This window comes from Abramis brama (genome assembly GCF_963993115.1).
Source record: "Abramis brama genome assembly, chromosome: 12".
NCBI lineage: Eukaryota > Metazoa > Chordata > Actinopteri > Cypriniformes > Leuciscidae > Abramis > Abramis brama.
This window is the reverse complement of record NC_139974.1, coordinates 5,053,632-5,079,189: the sequence shown is the minus strand read 5'-3', so window position 1 is coordinate 5,079,189 and position 25,558 is coordinate 5,053,632. Positions and strand designations below refer to the sequence as shown.

General features: G+C 39.5%; 1 protein-coding gene and 1 pseudogene across 3 annotated transcripts in view; both read left to right on the top strand.

Annotated features, from left to right (window-relative positions):
* Positions 1 to 472: 472 nt before the first annotated feature.
* On the top strand, positions 473 to 12,035 carry LOC311094059 (E3 ubiquitin-protein ligase TRIM39-like; annotated as a pseudogene). Its single transcript, XR_014609648.1, has 8 exons — positions 473 to 618; positions 1,330 to 1,413; positions 1,947 to 2,498; positions 2,613 to 2,708; positions 3,027 to 3,260; positions 3,352 to 3,490; positions 9,842 to 9,868; positions 10,024 to 12,035. The product of XR_014609648.1 is annotated as an E3 ubiquitin-protein ligase TRIM39-like (transcript).
* An 8,330-nt stretch (positions 12,036 to 20,365) lies between these two features.
* Positions 20,366 to 25,558, top strand: part of LOC311094060 (E3 ubiquitin-protein ligase TRIM39-like) — a 43,073-nt gene continuing 37,880 nt past the window's right edge. Inside the window, exons 1-3 of one of the 2 annotated variants that reach the window (XM_084131791.1) lie at positions 20,366 to 20,495; positions 24,587 to 24,678; positions 24,995 to 25,548. In XM_084131791.1, coding sequence (XP_083987917.1) covers positions 24,606 to 24,678; positions 24,995 to 25,548 — 627 coding nt within the window. In that variant the 5' untranslated portion in view covers positions 20,366 to 20,495; positions 24,587 to 24,605. Of the gene's footprint in view, positions 20,496 to 24,586; positions 24,679 to 24,994; positions 25,549 to 25,558 lie in introns of those variants that run through there. The other variant, XM_084131792.1, reaches the window with a different exon arrangement.

Here is a 25,558-nt window from a genome sequence, read left to right as displayed (position 1 = left end):
ATCATTTTGTGATCAGACAATATCGATGGTTCAATTGATACTCTGTTTGTATTTTGTTCTAATAAATTAGAAATTAACCAAAAATCGATTCTTGACTGTTTAGATTTATCTCTATTACTCCATGTGAACTCTTTCAAATGTGGGTGTTTATATCTCCATATATCAATTACCCCTAAACTTGCACAGAATATAGATAGCTCTGAATCGCCTGTAGATGATCTTATAGGAATAGGATTTCTATCCATCTTAACATCTGGGACAATATTAAAGTCCCCACCTAGAATCATTTCAAGATCATGAAATCTTTTTCTTACTTTGTTAATCTCATTTTCAATATCAGAGAACAAATCAACATTATATTTTTTAATATTTGAGGCATATACAGTACCTAACAAAAACATTTTCCCAACAATGGATACCATTAGACAACACATGAAATACATGTAGGAGGAGCTCTGACATCACTCTCTGACATCACTGTAGTTCAGAGAGATTCAGAGAAAGTGAAACTAACTTGATCAACAACAATATGGACTCCTGAAACGATAAACCTCTTTAAACTACAGAATATTTATTGATCCGTTCAAAGAGTCTTGTGGACACATCTGATCCTCACAGGTAAGAGATAGAAATATAAGAGAGATTGTGCTGAACAGGTTTCTAATGGAAGTGAACTGGTTTAGTAGGTTTATGTCAAACTGGAACAAGTTGAACAGAACCAGGTTTAAGCATATCAAATACTCAACTATTTTAGTTGTTTACTGCACTGAAATGGTATCAGAATTGTATTTAAATATGTAATTTGATTGGTTGTAAAGCAAAGTTTGGTGTTTCTGTCATTTTGTCACATGGCAGAAAGACTAAAGAAACAGGAAGTAAATGACCTGCAGATTCACTGAACACAAACCTGCTAAACTGCAGATGAAAATCACATTTATAATAAACTAGATCAAAACTACACTTGACTATATAATGTATTTTGTGAAGAGATATGAAGAGATATGTGAAGAGATAATATATATAGTTTTGTTGGAAATTATATCACTTTGGGTCAAAAGTTCAGTTGAGTTCTCAAAAAAAAAGTTCTCAAAAAAAGTTATCAAAAGAGCAGGTCAAAGTTCAGTTCTGTAAGTTAACAAACCAATTTGATATAAATTATAAATCTGACTTGAAATAATATTATGATGAATAAGTAAAACTAAGCCGGACTCGAGGTAAGATTTCATTTAAACCTCAGTGACTAAATACACACTAGGAGCAAATATAGGCTTAGATGTTTCTTATAAGTTCTTTGATCAATCAATAACATTTCTATTCTTGAAAACGAAGAGGGAAGAACAATGGCAGAATCTTCACCAACATCAACACAAGCAAGAAAAACCAGGAGACGGAGTATTGAGGATACACGTCCATGTAAGTCAATAAACAAAAAATAAAAAAACAAGAAGAATGAATTAGTGCATGAATAACTTTCACTCTTCTCATATAATATTTAATATGTAGTTCAGGAGTGTACAGCAGCAGAAAATAAAATAATTTCAAATCAAGATTTCAAATCAACATTGCTCCTTCGTGTATTTATTTATTTGGTACAGTAAGTGTTTGTGTAATGAGCTTCACATTAGGGTTCTGATCAGCTTGTCTGGGTTCATTTTGCAGTAATGACCGGCTGACTGTACATGATCTCTAATGTATTTGAGTTTCTTCAAAGACATCACTCTTTGTCTCTAGACATTCTTTACATTCAACCAACTTTATGAGGTGCATCATAGGATTCTTTATAAACAGTATTAAATGAGCCCATTTATAATAATAAGGCTAATAATAATAATTATTATTGTTATTTAAGTCCTTCAAGCAAAAGCCAGTAAATCAAAAAGTCAAATGTGTTTCCAAACTTTAGACTATTAGTGTAGGTGATTTATCTTCTTCATTTCTCTCTCCAGTGATGTCTTCCTCCAGCGGTCCACTGACTGAGGAGCTTCAGTGCTCTATATGTCTGGACGTGTTCACTGATCCAGTCAGCACTCCATGTGGACACAACTTCTGCAAGACCTGTCTGAATAAGAGCTGGGACAACAGCCAGACCTGCAACTGTCCATATTGTAAAGAAACATTCAAGCACAGACCTGATCTCAAGATTAACTCCACACTCCGAGAAGTTGTAGTTCACTATAAAAAGAAAAGTCCTGAGAAAAAACCTGAAGTTCTGTGTGACGTCTGTGAGGAAAGAAAGCTGAAAGCCCTGAAGTCGTGTCTGGTGTGTCAGAGCTCTTTCTGTGAAACTCACCTGGAGCGTCATTTGAGAATGGCAGGTTTAAAGAAACACAAACTGATCAATCCTGTGAGTAATCTGGAGGACTATATATGTCAGAAACATGAGAGACCTCTGGAGCTGTTCTGTAGAGATGATCAGACATGTGTGTGTCCAATGTGTGCTGAAAGACCACCAGAACCACAACACTGTTTCTTTAGAAGAGGAGAGTGAAGAGAAGAAGGTAGAAGTTACTAACAAACTGATTTTAAATGGCTCTTATCATGAGGAATCACATGTTCTTTAATATAAATGAATCAGTTATGAAAACATATTGTGTGTTGTTCTCTGTCTATAGACTCAACTGATGAAGACACAGAAAGACACACAGCAGATGATCCAGGACAGAATCAAGAAGATTCAAGACGTCAAACACTCAGCAGAAGTCAGAAAAGTGAGTTTAAAATAATTTAATTAAATTAATTTTAATATCTATCATTGTTTATTGAATTGTTGTATAAAAGCAATTTCACACTCACAGTCACACTGGTGGCCTGAATATCGACACGTCTGTGATTCCCTGATCACTTAGTAAAGTAATAACACATCTCTCCTCAACAACACACATGATTTGAGGAATCATTCAGTGCAAACGGTGCAGAATGAGGGATTTTGAAAACCGCCTAAAAACAATGAAGTATGAGAAATAATAACACTGATTCTTCTCTTAACAAACGCCACTAATAATGTGTTGATTGTCCTGGTTGAGCAGAGAAACACAGAGAAGGAGAAAGCAGCCCGTGTGGAGCTCTTCACTGATCTCATCCGCTCCATTGAGAGATGTCAGACTGAACTGCTGGAGATGATGGAGGAGCAGCAGAAAGCAGCAGAGAAACAGGAGGAAGAGCTCATTGAAGAGCTGGAGCAGGAGATCACTGAGCTAAAGATGAGAAACACTGAGCTGGAGCAGCTCTCACACACTGAAGACGACCTCCACCTCCTACAGGTCAGTCAACATCTCTCTGATCAATGATAATGCAGTATATGACACCATAACACTCCCCATGCTGAAGGATTTCTCCTCTCTCCTGCTGTAGATTTACTCATCCCTGTGCAGCTCTAGAAACACCAGGAACTGGTCTGAGATCAGTGTGAAGACTGATGAGAGTCTGGAGACTCTGAGGAGAGCTCTGACTAAACTGCAGGACTTTCTACAGGAGAAACTCACGCAAACTGGTACAGCAATATCAAACACACCGTACAGATACATATATTTATTATCTTTTAATATCAATAATGAAGAATGAGTCTGTTAAAGCTGAAATAAGAGAAGTGTTTGATCATGTGTTTGTGTCTCATTATCATCACAGTTCTTCTTGAAGAGAGCAGGTCATATTCATCTCTAATTTCAGAAAACATGCAGTAAATTCATCTTGTACTAGAAGCTTCATCACTGTAACCAGAAGTCAAGTCAAGTCAAGTCAAGTTTATTTATATAGCGCTTTTCACAATACAGATTGTATCAAAGCAGCTTCACAGTATTAAATTAAAATAATACATCAATGCTTGTTTCTAGTGAAAAAATTCCAAGTTTGGTAATGCTGATCAATAGTATTGTTGATTGATTAATTAAATTAAATATCCCAAATATCCCCAACTGAGCAAGCCAAAAGCAACAGTGGCAAGGAACCGAAAAACTCCATCAGGTGACCTAATGGAGAAAAAAAAAAACCTTGGGAGAACCCAGGCTCAGTCGGGGGCCAGTTCTCCTCTGGCGTTTATGAACTAGAGGTCGGATTTAACTGTAAGATTAAAAGTATTATATGAATGCCTGGCTGAAGAGATGCGTCTTTAATCTAGTTTTAAACTGGGAGAGCGAGTCTGAGCAACGAACAGTATCAGGAAGACTATTCCATAGTTTTGGAGCTAAATGTGAAAATGCTCTCCCTCCTTTGGTGGATCTGGATATCCTAGGTATGACCAAAAGCCTCGAATTTAGTGATCTTAAAGAGCGCGATGGATTATAGGGCGATAGAAGATCAGTTAAATAGACTGGAGCTAAGCCGTTTAGGGCTTTATAAGTCAGTAGCAATACCTTGTAATTAATACGGAACTTTATAGGTAACCAATGTAGTGATGATAAAATTGGTGTTATATGATCATATTTTCTTGATCTAGTAAGAACTCTAGCGGCGGCATTTTGGACTAACTGTAGCTTGTTTATTGAGGATGCAGGACAACCGGCTAATAAAGCATTACAGTAATCTAGTCTCGAGGTCATGAATGCATGAACTAATTTTTCTGCATCAGAAACAGATAGCATATTACGTAGCTTAGCAATGTTTCTAAGGTGGAAAAAGGCTGTTCTTGTAACATATGAAATATGATTTTCAAAAGACAGGTTGCAGTCTAGTATAACACCCAGGTCTTTTACTGTAGAGGATAAAGTAACAGGACATCCTACTATGTTAAAGTTGTAGTGTGAGAGGTTTTGTGGGCGTTTTTTTAAACCGATGATTAGTACCTCTGTCTTGTCTGGATTTAATAAAAGAAAATTACGCGTCATCCAATCTTTTATATCTTTAACACACTCTGTCAATTTGGATAATTTAGCGTTTTCATCTGGCCGTGATAAAATATAGATTTGAGTGTCATCAGCATAACAATGGAAACTAATTCCATGTTTCCTTATAATATTTCCAAGTGGCAGCATATATATTGAGAATAACAGAGGGCCTAACACAGATCCCTGCGGTACTCCATAGTTTACTGGAGTTATGATCGATTTTTCTCCATTTAAATAGACAAAATGGTAGCGGTCAGATAAGTATGATCTAAACCAACTTAATGCTTGTCCTTGAACACCAGTATAATTTTGTAGTCGATCTAAGAGTATTGTGTGATGTATAGTATCGAACGCAGCACTAAGATCAAGTAAAACTAGTATTGAGATACAGCCTTGGTCAGATGCTAGAAGTAAATCATTTGTAATTTTAACCTTGAGGCTTTAGTAAATCTGTGAACACTTTTAGATGAGAAACAACAGAAAGAAACATTCATTTTCTGCAATTTTCAGTCTTTTCAGTGGTTTCATCTAAATGTTTTGATTATGTGTCAGATAGAATCAGTTTATCAGAAGAAAATCAAATCGATAGACATCATGAATGTCTATTCATGCAGATTTGTTCTTTTTTTTAGAGGAAAATGTCTGACCTGCTTCGCAGTGCTGGGCTTTCATTTTAATTTTCTCTAAGGTTATTCTTTATAGCGTTGTCTTTGCTGAATAACCACAACACTAATACACTCCAAAACTGAGATGAATAACATTAGGCATAAAATATCTAAAATAAAAATGTCATAAATTGTTCACAAAACAAGCTCAAACACAATAGGAGTTCAGGGATTCTCTAAATATCAGCAGAGTAACATTGATCAGATAAAACATGATGTTTGTGTTGTCCTCACTGCAGTGTAGCAACTGTAGCTATACAACCAGCTAATTCTGATGCAAAATGACGACAAGTCGTAGTGAGCAATTTCTTGCTGTTTACTGTGGCTTTCAACATCATCTTACATGACAGAGTGAAAACTGTAACAAAGGAATAAAGTTTGACTGTTTTAACATAAATCTTGTCTAATAAAAATATACTTGTTAATACATGTAAATAAATATTGTAACTATGTGTAGTCTTTCCTTTTTTAAACGGTCTTGTATCATCTTATTAACATAACAATGAATTTTGTACTTACGACATTGCCTCTAGTGCTAACAACAGATGGATTAAATGTGCACACATACTGTCAGCTTCCTTTCTTCTATACAGGAAATAACCTCTAACCCCAAACTCCAGGTCTACAGCGTATCAAATTATACCATTTGGGGGTACTATTATCTCAGTTGGGGGTAATTGCCTCTATTGTCTTTAGATGATTAGATTCAGTAGTCATCTCTAAGGCTGTGTGTAAGTTCAGCACCTTTAAGGACAGCCCACTGAATGGCCTATAAGATACCATGTAAAGTTCCCTCAGTTAGATCATGTTGGACGTTTCTACAGCCGCGTACAGAGGAGTTCTCAATAAAGAATAACTTCTGTTGAACGCGATCCCAACTGTCTCACTGGTCTCTGCTTCGAACAAGAAAACTTTACAACAGTACCAACACTCTTCATCTTCCCTTAGTCCTGGCACCACCTCAGCATGATCATTTTCCAGCAGTTTACCCATGAATGTCACATATTGCTGTTCCATCTCCGGCTTCTCCTCAGGTTGCATTGAAGTGATTCAAATCGTTTGAGTGCTTGGCTGCGGTTGTTAGGCAACCATTCTCTAGGCTGCCTGAACGTTAGTGGAGCGACCCAACTGTGTGAATTTTTTACAGTGTGATTTCTGTAAATGACTTATTTGTCCATTATGTTCAAGAAAATCTCATCCTCAATTGATGGTGCCAGCTTGTTGTCCTGTTCGGTGCGGTCAAATACATTTTTACCCAGCCTGTCTTCTTTAGCCCTGCTGGGCCCTAAGACAATCTTCCTGGGCTCTTTGCCATGAAGCTCATCCCTGACATGCATAAAACTTGTGCACGGTTGGAGGAGCGGGGGCCGTCGACAACCAAGCACTGTTGTCCTGTAAGTGCTGACATTTGGCTTGTGCGCATTCCCTAGGCAGACCTCTCCAACCAACACCCAACCTAGGTCAAGGCGTTGAGCAAAAGGGGCATTAGGAAGGCCATTTACCTGTTCCCTTACCTTGTGCACTCTAATTATGTCTCTACCAAGCAGCAGGAGGATCTCCGCAGTGGGGTCCAACTCGGGAATGTGTTCTGCTACTTTGACGAGGTGAGGTTGATGAAGAGCGGCGTTCGGCGTGGGAATTTCAGCCCAGTTGTCAGGTAAGTCGTTACATTCAATAAGCGGAGGGAGAGGGATTGTCACTTTCCCATCAAGTGCTTTGACCATAAAATCTTCAGCCCTTCTGCCAAATGTTTCCTCTGTGCTGGAACACGTAAGGATATGGCTTACTCTGAATGCTGAAAAGGTCAAAGAAACTGGACCTCGCCAATGACTGGTTGCTTTGGTCATCTAAAACGATATATGCCTTGATGGCTTTATCTGGACAGCCCTTGTGATACACCTTTGCTAGGTATATCTTGGAACATGACCTCCCAACTTGTCCTGCACCACATACTTCAGTGCAGCTTGAGCTGATGACTTCCCTGCTGTTGTTATCCTCTTCTCCCTCCCCGCCATTCTGTAACGAGGTTACAGGAGCCGTCTGTGGTGGAGGGCCCGGATGCATAGCTGAGACATGTTTGGTGCTGTCACACTCAGAACATTTCACTACTGCAGTGCAGTCCTTCGCCACATGACTATTTGAGCCACGACACTTAAAGCAGAATCCTCTCTCTTTCAGAAAGGCTTTCCTGTCTTGAAGATCTTTGGCTCTAAAGGCTTTGCACTTCTTCAGTGGATGTGGCTTTGCATGTATTGGGCAGCTCTTATTTGGATCACTGGAAGTGCTTGACTCTGCTGGGGAGACATTGGTCTTATGAACTGCAATGGGGTTCTTGGTGCTTTTAAGTTGGGGACTTTCAGCCTTTACAGAATATTCGCTAGCATTTAAAAGGACAATACTGGGATCATTCCTTTTCTTTGCCTCATAGCACATGAATCTGGTAAAGAATTCAAATGGTGGAAACCATCCTCCGTTTCCTTCTTTATACCTTGAACACGCAGAAATCCATTTTTCCTGAAGTCCATAAGGCAGCTTGGCTACAATAGGTTCAATGCCTCGTGCAGTATCCAGGTAGGACAAACCTGGAAAGTAGCTGTCTTCCTTAGCACACTGCACTTCCATCAGCAGATCTGCTAGCTCCCTTAGCTTCAGATTTTCTTTCGCGAAACCTTAGGGAACTTGTCGAGTCGAGTGAAGAGGGCCTTTTCAACTACCTCTGGTGCTGCGTAGCATTCCTGAAGATGTTCCCATGCTTTTCTAAGTGCTATGTCTGGACTTGCTACATGCACTGAACGCAGGCGTTTCACTCGGTTGCTGGATTCTTTGCCAAGCCATTGAGTCATTAAGTCTAGCTCCTCAGTAGCAGTGAGACCCAGCCCTTGTGTAGCATTTTTATATGAAGACTGCCAAGCACAATCATTTTCCGGTTTATCATCAAACTCATACAAGCTTGCACTCACCAGGTCACGTCGAGCTAAATATTGCGCAAGATGTTCATTTGCAGACACACCCTGGTCAGTTTTTAGCCGGGGGTAGTAGCACGGAGCAGAAATATTCAAGTCAGTGTGAAACTTCTTTGAATCGACTTGAGCATCCTCTCTGTCAAATAAAGTCTGACCATATGACAGTTTGACTGCCGGTGGAACATAAGCATCGTCTAGACCATCCTTTGATAAATTCACATTGCCTATGTTATTAGCCTGTCGTGGCTCATGTGAAGAAACAGGAACCTGCTGATATGAAGAGAAGGGGTTGTTCGGACTGAAAATGAGAGTGCCATCTGTAGCAGGCTGAAATGCCCGATGGCAAGCCTTCGTAGCTGCTCGCTTTGGGGAGCTAGTTGGGCCAAAAAGAGTTTGGACGTATTCGCTTGTCCGCTCCATTTTATCTTCTCCTGACGAGCCTGTTTCATCCAACAGAATACACTTCGCCATTGTGTCAGCCGATTCCCAAACAGCTGCTTCAGCTTCAGCAGCCGCTGCTTCACGACACATGGCGAGTGTTTCAAGCTCAGTCTCTCTTCTTAGGACGTTTTCCTTCCATCTTGCCACGATGTTCAACACTAACTTTTCTCTGTCTTTTCACTGTGTTGTCCTCACTGCAGTGTAGCAACTGTAGCTATACAACCAGCTAACTCTGATGCAAAATGACGACAAGTCGTAGTGAGCAATTTCTTGCTGTTTACTGTGGCTTCCAACCAAGGGCGTAGATTTGGTTTGAACATTGGGGGGGTTGAAGTTTGGGTATGCCTCCTGATGCCTCCTTTTCATGTGATCATGGTATAAATATTGGGGGGGTTGTAATGCATAGATTTAAATATTGGGGGGGGGGGGGGGTTATCTCCCCCCCAACCCACCCACAAATTACGCCCCTGCTTCCAACATCATCTTACATGACAGAGTGAAAACTATAACAATGGAATAAAGTTTGACTGTTTTAACATAAATCTTGTCTAATGAAATATACCTGTAAATAAATAAATATTGTAACTATGTGTAGTCTTTCCTTTTTTAAACGGTTGTAACATTAACTTATTAACATAACAATGAATTTTGTACTTACGACATTGCCTCTAGTGCTAACAACAGATGGATTAAATGTGCACACATACTGTCAGCTTCCTTTCTTCTATACAGGAAATAACCTCTAACCCCAAACTCCAGGTCTACAGCAAAATCAAATTAAAATGAAAATCAAATCAAAATAAAAGTAAAATTAAAAGTCCCTAAAATTTTCCCTTAATGGCAACTCAATGTTGTACACAATTCTTTAAATATAACTTTAAATCTTGTCTTTAATTCCACACATAAACATGTCAAAGATCTGATGGTGTTTTATTGTCATGTCTCTCTACAGAACTGAAGAGGAGACAGCAGTATGCAGGTACAGTGTGCTGTCTGCACTACACTAGATTACATTCAGATACTCACAGCTTCATCACTGACCGACAGTATGAATAAACACTGATTACATATTACAAACATCATCACTAAATATATGTATTGTGAATTTGTGATTTATATTCTCTGTTTTCTCAGTGGATGTGACTCTGGATCCTGATACAGCTCATCCTAAACTCATCCTGTCTGATGATGGAAAACAAGTGAGACATGGAGACATTAGACAGAAACTCCCAGACAAACCAGAGAGATTTGATCCATGTGTATGTGTCCTGGGAAAGGAGGGTTTCTCTTCAGGGAGATTTTATTTTGAGGTGCAGGTGAAGGGAAAGACTAAATGGACTATAGGAGTGGTCAGAGAATCCATTAACAGGAAGGGATCAATCACACTGAGTCCCAGTAACGGACACTGGACTGTGCGGCTGATGAATGAGAATGAATATAAAGCCTGTGCTGATCCTCCTCTCTCTCTGTGTGTGAGAGTGAAGCCGCAGCGGGTCGGTGTGTTTGTAGATTATGAGGAGGGTCTGGTCTCCTTTTATGATGTGGAGTCCAGCTCTCATCTCTACTCTTTCACTGATCAGTCTTTCACTGGGAAACTCTATCCATATTTTAGCCCGTACTTTAATGCTGAAGGTAAAAACTCAACTCCACTGATCATCACGCCTGTCGATTACAATAAATGAATTTTTTGCCGTAATATGAAATACACAATGAAAATGATTTATATAATTACAAATCTAAACATGTTTTGATATATTTTCATAATTTGTTTTTCATTGTTAAAATCTATAATTCTAGCTATAATTGCAAATTATATTGTGAAAATATAATGCTTGTTTAAAATTTTTATTTTCAACTTTTCATAATTATTCATGCCATTGTTTTCTCCCATCTCAACCTGACAAAGTGAAAGTGTCTGTATTTGTGTTTTTATATACATCAAAATAAACCAAACTATGATAAAATTGATAAAGTATATCAAAGCTGTATCTACCATTTAAATTACAAAATAGTCTGTGATAATACTGAGGTAAATCAGATGGTAATTCCTCAATATATATCACTGTATGATTATTACCATATTCATACACAACACTATGGATCTTGAAAACACCATGATATTATGATCATGGTAAAAACAAAAAATTAGTAGAAGAAGAAGAAGAAGAAGTAGAAGAAGAAGACATTGTAGGTCTATTACCAATTTACCATGTCAAATGTTTGCCCCATGGTAAAACTAGGTTTGTTTAACCATAAGAATAGAATAGAATAATAGACACATTTCAACACACATCAGATTAATTTAAATGCTCATTTTTTATTGATACAGTTGAATACATCTTCAAATAAAATATAGGACTGTTAAATATCTGATGGTGCTGATATGAAGTAGAGATACAAATATGGAACTGTATAAAAGAGTATAAAATTAAACCTTATAAAAAATATTTTCCTTCTATCAGGACATAGTAGAGATTATTCTATTAAAGATGCCTATTTATATTGCTGTTTATGTTTAATGTCTTTTGATCTGTATGGAAATTCAGCACAGCTTCTTTTTACAGTAGATAGTGATAAAATAAGGTCATCGTTTTGAAGGAAAAAATATATATAGAAAGCTAGTCACATATTCTGGTCTTTTCACATTGTTCTGTGTCCTGAGAGAAAGAGTAGAAAAATGAAGCCTAGCGCAAGTTCTGCCAGGAAGACTCAATCGTTCACGTCATGTATTACCTTCTCTTCTATCCAATCATATCCTAATAGCCAGTATAAAAGGGTGGTACTTACACATGTCTGAGTTCGCAGATGCTGTCGCTTCAACCACCTCCATCCTCCCCATCCACCACCAAGACGGGAATTTTCCTTCATCTCCCTAACATTTCTATGCTGGGTCCTCCCCTCCATCCTCCCCATCACCTCCAGACGGGCTCTCCCCTCTACCCTGAAGACGCCAGGATGTCCTCTCCTCCTTCCACCCCACCACCACCAGATGGCCCCCTTCCTTACTTCGCAGGGGGTGAGCTGCGCCCCTGCCTTCGTCTTCAGGCAGGATATGCAGATTCCGTACCCTCGGAATGCGAGTTACGGACGGGGCCTACGCCAAAGAATTTGATTGTTTGCTGAGCTCTTAAATAAATGTTTATTGTCACAGTATTAATTCTCCCGAGTCTTTCTGGTAGAACTTCTCTTCTCTATCTCTTTAAAGTAAACCAGTCACAGTAAAGAAACTCATACAGGTTTGGGGAGAGTAAATGATGACAGAATTATTATTTTGTGTGTGAACTATCCCTTTAAGATTCTCTGAGGCCTCTGTGCTACAGCATTACTGTAGATAATGTTCACTAGGTGGCGCTATAGTTTAAAATCAGAAAATACAGAGAAAATTTACTTTGTTATAGAAGTTACCAGTGTGATTACTGGAAAATTATTTTCATGTATTCTCTAATGTCTGTATTTGATATCTGAATGCAGTAACAGTGCTTGCTCATTCAGCCCGGCTTCCAGAAATGAAATAGGGACTGGTTTTGTGTTTGAGAAAGGTCTTCAACGTGTTTAAACATATAGGGGTCATTGAAGCCAATAGTTTAAGAGACCATTTCTTTGTTAAAGCCGTACTTTCCAGTTAGACTAAAGTGTAGTTCTCCTTGAGAGAAAGAACGCATTATCTTGATGTTTTGAGAGGAATCCTGTTTATAGTTAGAGTTTGGCTGAATCCAACCTTGGAAAAGCTGTGTGCCGGTGTGTGTGTTAGTCTTCTTGGTTACAGGTTAAGGAACCACTGGCATTATTGGAGATTGACTGAGTTGTTGTTCTGGACATGCTGGCACCCAGCAACCCAAATCTGCGACCTGGAAGGTCACGACGTGCCTAACTTCAGGGTCTGAGTGTCAGCTGCATAATCAGATGGAGATATGCTTCAGTCTATCTGTATATGTGTAGAAAATGACTATGTTTATCTATTTCTTAGCCAATGAGAATCATTCAACCTGTAAGCAATGACGTAGCTTAGACCTTGGAAATGGTATAACTGCTGTGATCTTTGTTACTGTAAGCGGGGCGTCCTACGAACTCCTGTGTGAGTCTTGAAGCTGACTTCTGCTGATGAAACTGCAAACTATCTTCAGTAAAACTTTTCTTACATTTTTTATAATTCTGACTCTGGGTCTTCTTTCAAACATCTGGTCTTTGGGTCCTAAACTGTTAACCCCTAACAAGTTATACAGGTCAGCATCAGCTTTCTTCTGCTTTAGGAATTCCAACAGCAAGACTGATCGGAGGAACAGGAAGTTCAAGGAAGCGGAACGTCCTCTGTCACATCAGTGGCGGTCAGTATTTTAGAAATATATAATTAGAAATAATAACAAAGATATTAAACAATAATTAACTCCTCATTTGGGAGTATAACTTGTTATCTTCGCGGTCAGAAGTGACCGGACACATTATGATTCATATTCCCAATGTTTATCCATTTAACGAGTTTGTTTGCCCATAAAATCTTTCAGATATTAGGTTAAACTTATTTGGCTTGCTGTCCACTGAAGAGGGGCTCGATGAAGCAGCTTCAACTCGAGCTCTGATATACCCCCCAGTGGCTAAATGTAGGATATGATAATTGAAGGGCAAGGTACCGGAGATGAAGGTGGAGTTTGGGGAGGTGGAGGGATACTGGAACAGCTTGATGCTAGAGAGAGGTAAGCGGCTGCTTATATACTCAGGCTGTTGATTGAAAGATTAGATGGGCTCACTCCTCCCTAACTTGCGTTTAGGAACTTCATTAAAATAAACATTGGGAATTTTATATCCAAATGCATAATGGTGAGCATTAATAGTAGACATTAATGCCTGTTAATTGTTCTTACAGTACTGAGAGTAATCATAAACATATCAGGAAATAACTGTGTGCATTCTTTTGGTGCCACCATTTAATCAAATTATCAGGTTTGTTTGCATTTGCCTTTTTGGAAGAAAAAAACAAAAGACATGTCCTCTTTGTCAACTTGCACTTTGTCGCAATGATACAAAACAAAATTATTTGAAATTATTTGATTTGAACGCACACATAAAATGACACCAAATACAAATTCAAGGCTTGAAGAGGAAAGAATTCACAACACGACTCTCAGGTTTATTTGTAAACTGTGGGATGTTGCTTTTACATGATTTCTGATGCGTGTTAAAATTTGTCTATTTTTCTATTATATTCTTATGGTTAAACAAACCTAGTTTTACCATGGTAAAACACAATCTCACAATTTGCAAGACCTACAAACTTTTCATCCGGAAAGCGTACCTTCTATGGGGGCCGCCATTGGCAAGCAAGCCATCTCCTGCTGTTAGCATTCCATTGACTCCCATTCATTTTGGCGTCAATTTGACAGCGAATAACTTTACATCTGAGGCGTTTAAAGACTCCATTTTTCCATTGTTTATTTCTATAGAAACACGACAATGTATAAAAGGCTCCATTACCTTGTATCTTACACTATGGCCCTGTAGAAGCAGTTTTTGTAAAAATAGGCTAACGATTGCGTCATAACCACGTGACTCTCTGTCGCAGAGTAGAGAGATACCGTATAGACAGGAGGAGAAGCTCGCAGGCAATCGGGGGGACGTGGAGGCATAAAGTCCGATAAAGTCAAGGGAGAAGCCCATAGAGAGTCATAAAGTTGCTCCTGCTCCTAGCTCATGGACAGCTCCTACTCACACTCTCCATCTTTGCAAGATTCGGGAATGATTCAGATTTCTCTTGGCACAGCTACTAGAAGACAGACAGGTTGCTCACGTCACATCTACGTCGACAAGCTCTGTTTGAGTCTGCGCAGTACGCTCGACCATCAGGAAGTGAGTGCCTCTAATCAGCTTCTAATTGACTTCACTTGTCTCCATTGAAGTATATTGCTGCGTTTGAAACTGCATACTTCCCTACTATATAGTAGGGGAAAAGCATAGGCGAGCGAAAAAGTATTTATGAATCCTTAGTATTCATAAAAGAGTAGGCGAGAATTACCTGGGTGACGTACCAGGTATCTCGCGAGATTCGGACATACGTATACTTAAAGTGCGTTCTAATATAGGCTTGTTTGAGATGCGCCTTGCCTCGCCTGAAATGTAAGCGAAAGTAGGCGGCTGCAGTGAGGGGAGGAGTGAAGAAAGTGCAGGCAAGTGCAGGACAGTTCTCTCTTCTCGCAGTGGATCTGACACCTGTGAGATCAGGTGGATATCACGGGATTCATGCTCGTGCACAGTGTTGCTAATAAACTGGATGGAATTTAAGTTCTGTTGCTTTTATATGAAAATAAATATAATGAACAAGACACCCAAAGTACTTATTTAATTCAATTCCAAATACATGTTTATCAATAATTTTTTCTTTAATACAGACAGATGTTTTTTTTATTTTTTTATTACATTGCATAACCCATAGAGATCGCACTGTCAGATAGTTTGGGAATATTCACACATAACGTATAAAACATGATATCAGAGTTTTAAAATCGAACATTTTAAAAGAGAACAATACATCACAGTTGTTTAAACCAATGAGCATTAAGCTGTGTCATCAAGCAAGTCGTTTCCCATCGTGCTTTTGATCAGCGCAGTCAGTGGAGAGCAACTGCGCTCGACTGCAGAATCTGACACGACCGCACTCGGGCACATTTCTAAAACATCTCAAATTCATCTCAAACAAGCCTTATGCCCAACATAACACTTACGTCTCCAAAGTGGATTTACATAAACCATATACATCTTAAAGACGCTCATTTTAAATGTCTATTTACATCTGACAGGGTAAAAAATTACGCTCAAATTGAGAAAGAGTGTCTCAGTATTGTTTTTGCTTGCCAAAGATTTCACCATTACCTTTATGGACAAGAGTTGGTCACAGCAGAGACTGACCACAAACTCTTGATCACTATATTCAGCAAACCACTTCTCAGTGCACCCAAGCGACTTCAAAGCATGCTCATGACACTTCAAAACTACAGTCTCAAGGTTGTCTACAAGCCGGGGCTTTGACATGTTGAGCAGGGCCACTGCTGACTGTACAGGCAAGCGATCAGTTTACCAGCGGCACGCCATATGCCATCTGCAGAAAGAGCAAGATGATGTACAACTCTGGCCAGAATTCTGGCCTTATCGAGATGAAATTAGTGTGAAAGATGGTATTTTGTTCCGTGGACAGAAAGCTATTATCCCCAAGTCACTACGTCCAGAGATGCTCAAGTGCATACATTCAAGCCATATAGGAGGTGACGCATGTTATCGTCAAGCCCGTGACACACTGTATTGGCCTAATATGCAAGCAGAAATCAAAGACTTTGTGAGTAACTACTCGACTTGCAATGAATTTGCGCACAACCAACAGAAGGAAACCATGCTATCTCATGACATCCCCAGCAAGGCCATGGCAGATCGTCAGCATGGACTGGTTTAGTCACCGGCAAAAGGACTATCTTCTAATTGTGGATCATTTCTCAGATTTTTGGGAGATTGAACTGCTTACTGATCTATCTGCAGAGACGGTCATTAAGCGCTGCAAGGCTCAGTTTGCTCGACATGGTCAGCCAGAAAGAGTGATCACAGATAATGGCCCTCAGTTTGGTGCTGTGCTTTGCCTCAAGCTGGGAATTTGAGCATGTCACTTCTTCACCAAGACATCCTAAAACAAATAGAAAGGCTGAGTCAGCCGTCAAGATTGCTAATTACCTTCTGTGCAAAGCTATGCATGACAGAACTGACCCTTGGAAAGCAATCCTTCATTGGAGAAACACCTCTACTGAATACATGGATAGCCCTGCACAAAGGTTAATGTCACGGAGACTGAAAACATCTCTTCCAGTAACAAACAAGCTTCTGGAGCCAAGTGTTGTAACTGGGGTTGTGGAGCGGCTTCACCAACAAAAGAAGTTGGCAAAATCCTATTATGATAGGTCAGCTCGTGATCTGCCAGAGCTGAACATAGGAGAGAGGATCCGCATGAAGCCCCTTCCAGGGGAAAACCCTGCGCTATGGAGGGTCGGCACCTGCCTTCAGAAAGTGGCACCACGCTCTTATCTTGTGAATGTGTGTGGATCCCTATATAGACGAAACAGAGTGCACCTAAGAACGGCAGAGTCAACCACCACACAAGCATTGGACAGTACTGAACCCGAACTGCCTCTTATGCTGGAAGGGAGTGTTGCAGAGGCCCTTCCATCCGCTGACTCACCTCCTGTGAAGCCCATACCACAGGCTTCACTTGGCCCTGTCAAACCCTCATCATCAGATGGACACACTTACACTAGGGCTGGCCGATTGTCCAAGCCACTCAAGAGGCTTGATTTGTAATAGGTTAGAAATGCTTCTGTGGCAGTTTTTGGAAAGGAAAAGAACGGTTAGTGTAACAAGGAATCTATAGTCAGCGATACTTCAGGTCATTAGTGCCTAATTTGAAGTTTATTGCAGTCGTTTTAAATGTCATTTGGCCTAAAGTATATATAGTATTTTGTTCTTATTTTAGAAGGGAATTCTTTAGTTCATATTTGTAAAGGGGGATGTTACGGAATGTAATGAATCATGCGATCGGCAGTCGATTGCTTTTCCCTGGTTGTTCGCTGGCTGTTCTGTTGTCATTACAGTTGCTGAGCTGCACTCGCATGTCTGCCTCTTATTTTATGATTATACTGCTGCATAAACAATAGTGTACACAACTTTACAGCATAAAATATTCAAAATATGAAAATCTAAGAATAAACTACAGAATAAGAACTTCGTAGTGACAAATATTAGTGAAATCTTACAGGGAACAAAAACGTAGGCCTATAATATTGACAAATCCAGCGTTCAGAATGTTTCAAGCCACAGGATGATGCAGAAAATCAATAGTGTGGACAAGGCCGCATTAATGCACGGGCTTACCTGGGCTGAAGCCCAGGGGCCTCCCAAGTTCAGGGGCCTCCCATGTTCAGGTTTATGATGAGCTGAAAAGGTCATATTGTTTTAACTTGTCAGATTTTGTCGCTGTATGTCGCTAGTCGCTTGTGGACGTTGGTAGTGCTGTCGCTCTAATGTTATTGTTATGGTGCGTTCACACCAAACGTGAAAAGAGCGTCTGGCGCGAGTGATTTCAATGTTAAGTCTATGCAAAGACGCGTTTATGCGCGTCTAGAGGTCCCGCGGCGCGAATGAGACGTTACGGTTCGTGTCCGCTCAGTGCCGCTAACGTCTCCGCTTTGGGGTGTCTTTTGCGAGTGTGTTTAATCGACGTTTTTTTCAACACACGGACAGTATAATCATCAGCGATGCACGCGATTACATTTAGAAATAGACAAGCTTTGTTTCCAAATGCACCAAGCAATGATCCTTTCAATTTTATAAACTTTTATAAACCCAGCCAATATAATCACAATGAACACATCCAAAATAAAATCTTTAACATGTAGGCTATATAACAACTGCAAAGCGTCTAATTTGTAAACAAAATGATTTATGCACTAAATCCAGAATAAACTCACTGAGATTGTCGACAGTTTCTTTTCCGTGCATCATTTTATTATATCCATGTTTGTGGTTAGTTACTGTCAAATCATATAAAACAGTGAAATCGCCCTCGAACTCTTCTGTCTCTCCTGCACTCGAGACGGTGACGGGAGCTGAGCTCCACTGAAAGGCTTCTTTCCTATTGGTTGTCGCTCGCGAAAATCGCTTCTCATTTGCATAAAGTTGAAATTTAGTTGCTGTGTGTGGTTGTTAAATAAAGTGTCTTGTGTTTATGTGCTCAGTGATATGTTAATAACAATATTAAAATTGAAAACAATATAAAAAAAACTCACTGTTGTAGGTCTCGAAAGAAACTAATGCATTATGTGATGTAGATTACCTACATATTACACTTTTTTAAAATGAGACTATAAATTGAGGGGATGGGGGGCCTACAAAACCTCTCAGCCCCGGGGCCTAACATTAGGTTAAGGCGGCTCTGAGTGTGGACATGATAGGTGGACATGCAAGTGTTTTTACAAAAATATATATTATCAAGACTATTTTTAAAGGAAAAAGTGGACTAACCATTTGACAATTTAACAACTTACTGGATATTCATAAAGCAAATTAGAATAATTATCATTTGCCAAACTCTGTGTGTACTAAACTACAAATAACTACTCGTTATTAAAAAAAAAATATATAAAATTATGTATTAAAAAAATAAAAACAAGAAACCCAGACAATCACCAGTCCAGGTGTGATCGCAAGCACATCTGACATAACTGTTATGTCTCTCAATATCAACATGTAGAAAACACTTGGGTGTATACCCATAGACAGTATATAAACTGGACACAGCGACCCCATTGGATTCAACGGAGACAAGTGAAGTCAATTAGAAGCACTAACTTCCTGATGGCTGACCGTACTGCGCAGACTCAAACTGGGCTTGACGACGTAGATGTGACGTGAGCAACCCGTCTGTCTTCTAGTAGCTGTGCCAAGAGAAATCTGTATCATTCCCTTCCAAATCTTGCAGAGACGGAGAGCGTGAGTAGGAGCTGTCCATGAGCTAGGAGCAGGAGAAACTTTTGCTATGTATTCTGATTAATTATTTAGTCACTTTGCCTCCACGTCCCCCCGATTGCCCGCGAGCTTCTCCTCCTGTCCATACGGTAATTCTCTACTGTGCGACGTGCGGTTATGACGCAATCGTTAGCCTATTTTTACAAAAATTGCTTCTACAGGGCCATAACGGAAGCTACAAGGTAATGGAGCCTTTTATACATTTTCGTGTTTCTTTAGAAATAAATAATGGACAAATGGAGTCTTTAAACGCCTCAGACGTGAAGTTATTCGCTGTCAAAGTGACGCCAAAATGAATGGGAGTCAATGGGATGCTAACAGCAGATGGGGGTCCGCTAGCCAATGGCGGCGCCCGGGGAAACTTCAAAATAATATGAAACCCTGCCCCCCTGTGTATACCATGTTAAAAGAACACAGCCAACATTCTCTACTTACTCAACAACTTACAATTACAAGTGGCAGTGCCACCTGCAGGCTCAATGGGGAATAACAGTATTAACACCCACACATATCAATAACACTGATCACAGCAGTCATTGTGAGAGAATGGCGGCCTCTACTGGACACTTTTGGAGATGACTGCTTCTTTCTGTGTGATGCAAGACTAAAATATAGAAAGGACTCAGAGGTCATATTTTTAATGTTTATAAATCTCTCATTACTCCATTAATATCTATAATCTCTTCTCAAATTACTACAATAGCTTGCAGATGAGCATACAAATGCTTTGCATATTAAATAATGCATTTATCTGGCATTGCCACATTGAAATTATGTTATACTTTGAACAGTCCTAATCCTAGAAGTTTCACAATCCACATATCTGTTGTAAAACAATAAGCCAGAGTATGTCAGTCTAAGCAGAGGATTTTATGAGCAGCCTTTGTTCTGGAAACTGATAACAGATACATTGGACTATGACCTTAGTTCAGTGAGAGATTCAGAGAAAACAACACTAACTTGATCAACGACAATATGGACGATCTTCCTCTTTAAACAACGGAATATTTATTGATCTGTTCAAAGAGTCTTGTGGACACATCTGATCCTCACAGGTAAGAGATAGAAATATAAGAGAGATTGTGCTTAACAGGTTTCTAATGGAAGTGATCTGGTTTAGTTGGTTTATGTCAAACTGGAATAAGTTGAACAGAACCAGGCTTAAGCATAATACTCAACTATTTTAGTTGTTTACTGCACTGAAATGGTAGACCTTTCAGAATTGTATTTATTTCATTTGACTGGTTGTAACGCAAAGGCAAATGTTGGTGTTTCTGTCAATTTGTCACTACATAAAGGGCCAGATTGGGAGTTCTAGTGTGAGAGCGCAATCCCATAAAAGCGCAGACGGAAGTGGGAAATTCTGCATGTGATTCTAGGCTACTGACGACTAGCATTAGCCTGACGTCGTCATAGCCTCCTGAGACCCAGAAAAAAAAAGTTTTTTGAATTTAGTTTTTTTTTTATGTCATCACATTGTTTAGAGCATAAGAAACAAATGGTAAAAAAAAAAAAAAAAAACATTTTTGAAAAATAATATTTTATTCATACGTTATACTATGTCCTCTGTAGTGGACACCAGGACTCAGTTGTTTAAAAAATAAAATGACATGAAATTATATGTATAGTCAAAAACAATGGGATTTTTTTCCCAATCACCAATACATTTTGGTGTTTCAGGATTTTTTTTAACCAAAATTTGTATAAAGATGATTCTCAACTATGTTATGAAAGATATAACGGAATGAATTGATACACCATTTTACTTTATGCAATATGTGGGTAAAATGGCCATAAATTAATATTCCCATTCAATGCAATGTATCTATACACTGTATCTAATTTGCACATTAATGTGTTCTTGGAGCAACATTTAATGAAAAAAAGAAGTGTAATAATTGGAGTAATAATTGACAACATTTTAATAATAATATCTAATATTTCATAGGAATATTGATGTATAATTTATTTCCAAATTCTCTTGTTGTGTCTCCCAAAATGCCTGATAAACAAGATTTAAGTCCTGATGTCCTCTACAGTGGACACGTATGAAATCAATGCCCTGTTCTGTAACAGAAAGTTTTTTTTGTTTTTTTTTAAACCCCATAACATTTTCCTGAGATGTTGGTTTATGAAATACAATTTGAAAAGTAGTCCGATTTAAATTATAATTACAATATATTATCATATTTCTTACATTTGATCACTAAATTAATGTCAGACATTTTTAAAGACCAAGGAGAAGTTGTTTTTATGGTGAAACCTCCAAACATTTGGTATCTCTGAAAAGTCCTGAATGTGCTCTTTACAGGACACCCAGGCTGTGACATGTGACATGTATGATGTCAGAGAAATTCACTAAAATATAATGTCCACTACAGTGGACAAAAGTCTATTCCTGGGTCCCAGGAGGATAGGCCCTGTCCCAAATGGCACACTTCCTCAAAAGTCCACACTTTGGTGACGTCATGTAGTGCAGACCTATAGGGCCCTTGGCGCGAGTCCACGAGGGCGCATTGAGAGGTATTTTTGGGACAGACTCGATCGCCACGCCGGAAATAACGGTCTTGTTGTTGTTGGACAGGAGAAATCACATTTTACGCTCCGACGTCTTATCTCAACTACACAGCCTAATTTTACAGTTCTATATTTTGATATTGTGCACCTGGGCATTAGACAATAGATACATCATGCTTATTTAAATGATGTATACAGTTGTACATAATAATACATAATGTTCCATTTGAACTAAGATTACAATTTTAACACATAATGAAAATGTGCATGAGTTTCAGATGAATTTACAGGTTTCAATATTCATACTATGTTTATATATGACTCAGTAAAGCCCTGACATTCGGTTCTATTTATTTAATGAATCATAATGTGATTGTATTATTCAACTCACTATTATTATGTTTGAGACATCAACCACTGGTCGATGATCATAATGTTTGTATAAACTGTAGGTAACAACTGGTAAAATGTACATCTAGGTCATAAAAATCTTAATATTTTCTTCTCAGCCATGTCTACAATTATCCGTGAGTGAAATCTCCTCCCATCCGTTGTCTGGTTGGCCTTTCACAAGGATTCCTGGGTAGTTAAAGTGTGTGGAGCCTGCATGATCTATGCAGGCTTTGCGGAAGACCGCTTCAAGGGTACAAAGGGGGCGCTGCTGAGCACACTTCAGAGCATTTAAATGCTGAATGGATGTCATGTAAAACCAGCTGGATGTCAACCAATCCGGCTTTAAGAAAGGGCATTCAACTGAGACTGCATTACTGTCGGTCACAGAAGCCCTACGGATCACAAAAGCTGCTTCCAAATCCTCAGTTCTCATTCTCCTGGATCTGTCTGCTGCCTTCGACACTGTGAATCATCAGATCCTTCTGTCCACCCTCTCATCACTGGGCATCACAGGTACTCCTCTCCACTGGTTTGAGTCCTATCTCACAGGTAGGTCCTTCAGGGTCGCGTGGAGAGGCGAGATATCCAAAGCACATCAGCTGACCACATGGGTTCCTCAGGGTTCAGTTCTTGTACCCCTGCTCTTCTCCCTCTACACCACATCACTGGGACACATCATACAGGCACATGGTTTCTCCTACCACTGCTATGCTGATGACACACAGCTCTTCCTCTCATTTCAACCAGATTATCCCACAGTAGCTGCACGGATCTCAAGCTGTCTGGCGGACATCTCGACATGGATGAGGGAACATCACCTACAGCTCAACCTGGCAAAGACTGACCTTCTCGTCCTCCGTCTCTCCGTCTCTACAGCACGACTTCACTATCCAGTTAGATTCATCATCAATCACCCCATCAAGGTCGGTCAGAAATCTTGGAGTAACATTTGATGACCAGATGACCTTCACAGATCACATTTCAAAGACTACTCGATCAGGCCTTTCCTAACTGAGCATGCAACACAACTTCTCGTCCAGGCCCTGGTCATCTCTAGGCTTGACTACTGCAATGCTCTTCTGGCTGGACTTCCTTCATGTGCAACTAAACCTCTACAAATGATTCAGAATGCTGCAGCTCGTCTTGTCTTCAATGAGCCCAAGAGGGCCCACGTCACTCCTCTCTTCATCACTTTGCACTGGCTACCTCTCGCTGCTCGCATCAAGTTCAAGGCATTGACGCTTGCTTACAGATCTACCACAGGCTCAGCTCCCTCCTACTTTCACTCACTCCTACGAGTCTACATCCCTACCAGAAGCCTACGATCGGTCAACGAGCGACGTCTCGTGGTTCCATCACAGAGAGCCACAAAATCACTTTCCAGAACATTCTCATTCACAGTTCCATGCTGGTGGAACGCTCTCCCCACCCTCATCCGGAATGCAGAATCCCTGACAACATTCAAAAGACAACTGAAAACCCTTCTCTTCCGTGAGCACTTAACCTCTTAATAAAAAAATAAAATAAAAAAATTTTCCACTTCCTTTTTCCTTTAAATCCTCGCTTATCGGGCTTATGCCACTCTGAATAATGCCTGACTCGTAGACTCGGCGAGCACGCGCAATTTAAGTCCACGAGACCGAAAGTCCTCATGAAGTGCGCCATTTGGGTCAGGGCTATACTCAGATTCTAGTCCTAAAAATTTTGTGGGCGGGGCTAAATTCGCCTGGCATCCAGGCTAGACTAGCATATTAAAGAACAGATCATTTCCATAAGATTAAAACAGATTTACTAACAGCATGCGCCCGTGCAAACCCTCTTTTGGCAGTAAAAAATATTGTCAGGGTTTACTAAAGACACGCAGTGAAAAAGTTTCCCTTTCAGACGCAAAATTTATGGGAGGAGAGCATTTAAATAATTGTGTTGGTCATTATGGAAATGATCCGGCTGCGTCTGTATTCTTCAGTAGATCTTGTGCTGAACTTTCAATCTGGCCCTAAAGAAACAGGAAGTAAATCCTGCAGACAGACCGAACACAAACCTGTTACTCACTGCAGCCGAAAATACTGCTCTGTAAAATTATCTATTTTTAAATAATACTAATAAGTAACCCACAATTTTACTATGGAAATTTCATTTAAACATCAGTGACCAAATAAACACTCAATATTACAAGGAGCAAATCATTTTTCATAATTTACTGTTAAATACAATTTTTATTTTATTTTTTGACAAGGTTTGAAGAAGGGGGAAGGATGGCAGAATCTTCACCAACATCAACCAAAGAAAGAAAAACCAGGAGATGGAGTATTGAGCATACACCTCCATGTAAGTCAATAAATAAAAAATAAAAAACAAGAAGAATGAATTAGTGCATGAATAACTTTCACTCTTCTCATATAATATTTGATTATGTACAGTTCAGGAGTGTACAGTAGCAAAATCATTTAAAATCATATGTTTCAAATCAATATTGCTCCTTTGTGTATTTATTTATTTGATTAGTGTTCGTGTAATGAGCTTCACATTAGGGTTCTGATCAGCTTGTCTGGGTTCATTTTGCAGTAATGACCAGCTGACTGTACATGATCTCTAAAATATTTGAGATGTGCAGGTGATTTATCTTCTTCATTTCTCTCTCCAGGGATGTCTTCCTCCAGCGGTCCACTGACTGAGGAGCTTCAGTGCTCTATATGTCTGGACGTGTTCACTGATCCAGTCAGCACTTCATGTGGACACAACTTCTGCAAGACCTGTCTGAATAAGAGCTGGGACAACAGCCAGACCTGCAACTGTCCATATTGTAAAGAAACATTCAAGCACAGACCTGATCTCAAGATTAACACCACACTCCGAGAGCTCGTAGATCACTATAAAAAGAAAAGTCCTGAGAAAAAACCTGAAGTTCTGAAAAAACCTGAAGTTCTTTGTGACTTCTGTGAGGAAAGAAAGCTGAAAGCCCTGAAGTCGTGTCTGGTGTGTCAGAGCTCTTACTGTGAAACTCACCTGGAGCCTCATTCGAGAGTGGCAGGTTTAAAGAAACACAAACTGATCAATCCTGTGAGTAATCTGGAGGACTATATATGTCAGAAACATGAGAGACCTCTGGAGCTGTTCTGTAGAGATGATCAGACTATCGTGTGTCTGTTCTGCACTGAAGGAGATCACAAGAACCACAACACTGTTTCTTTAGAAGAAGTGAGTATTA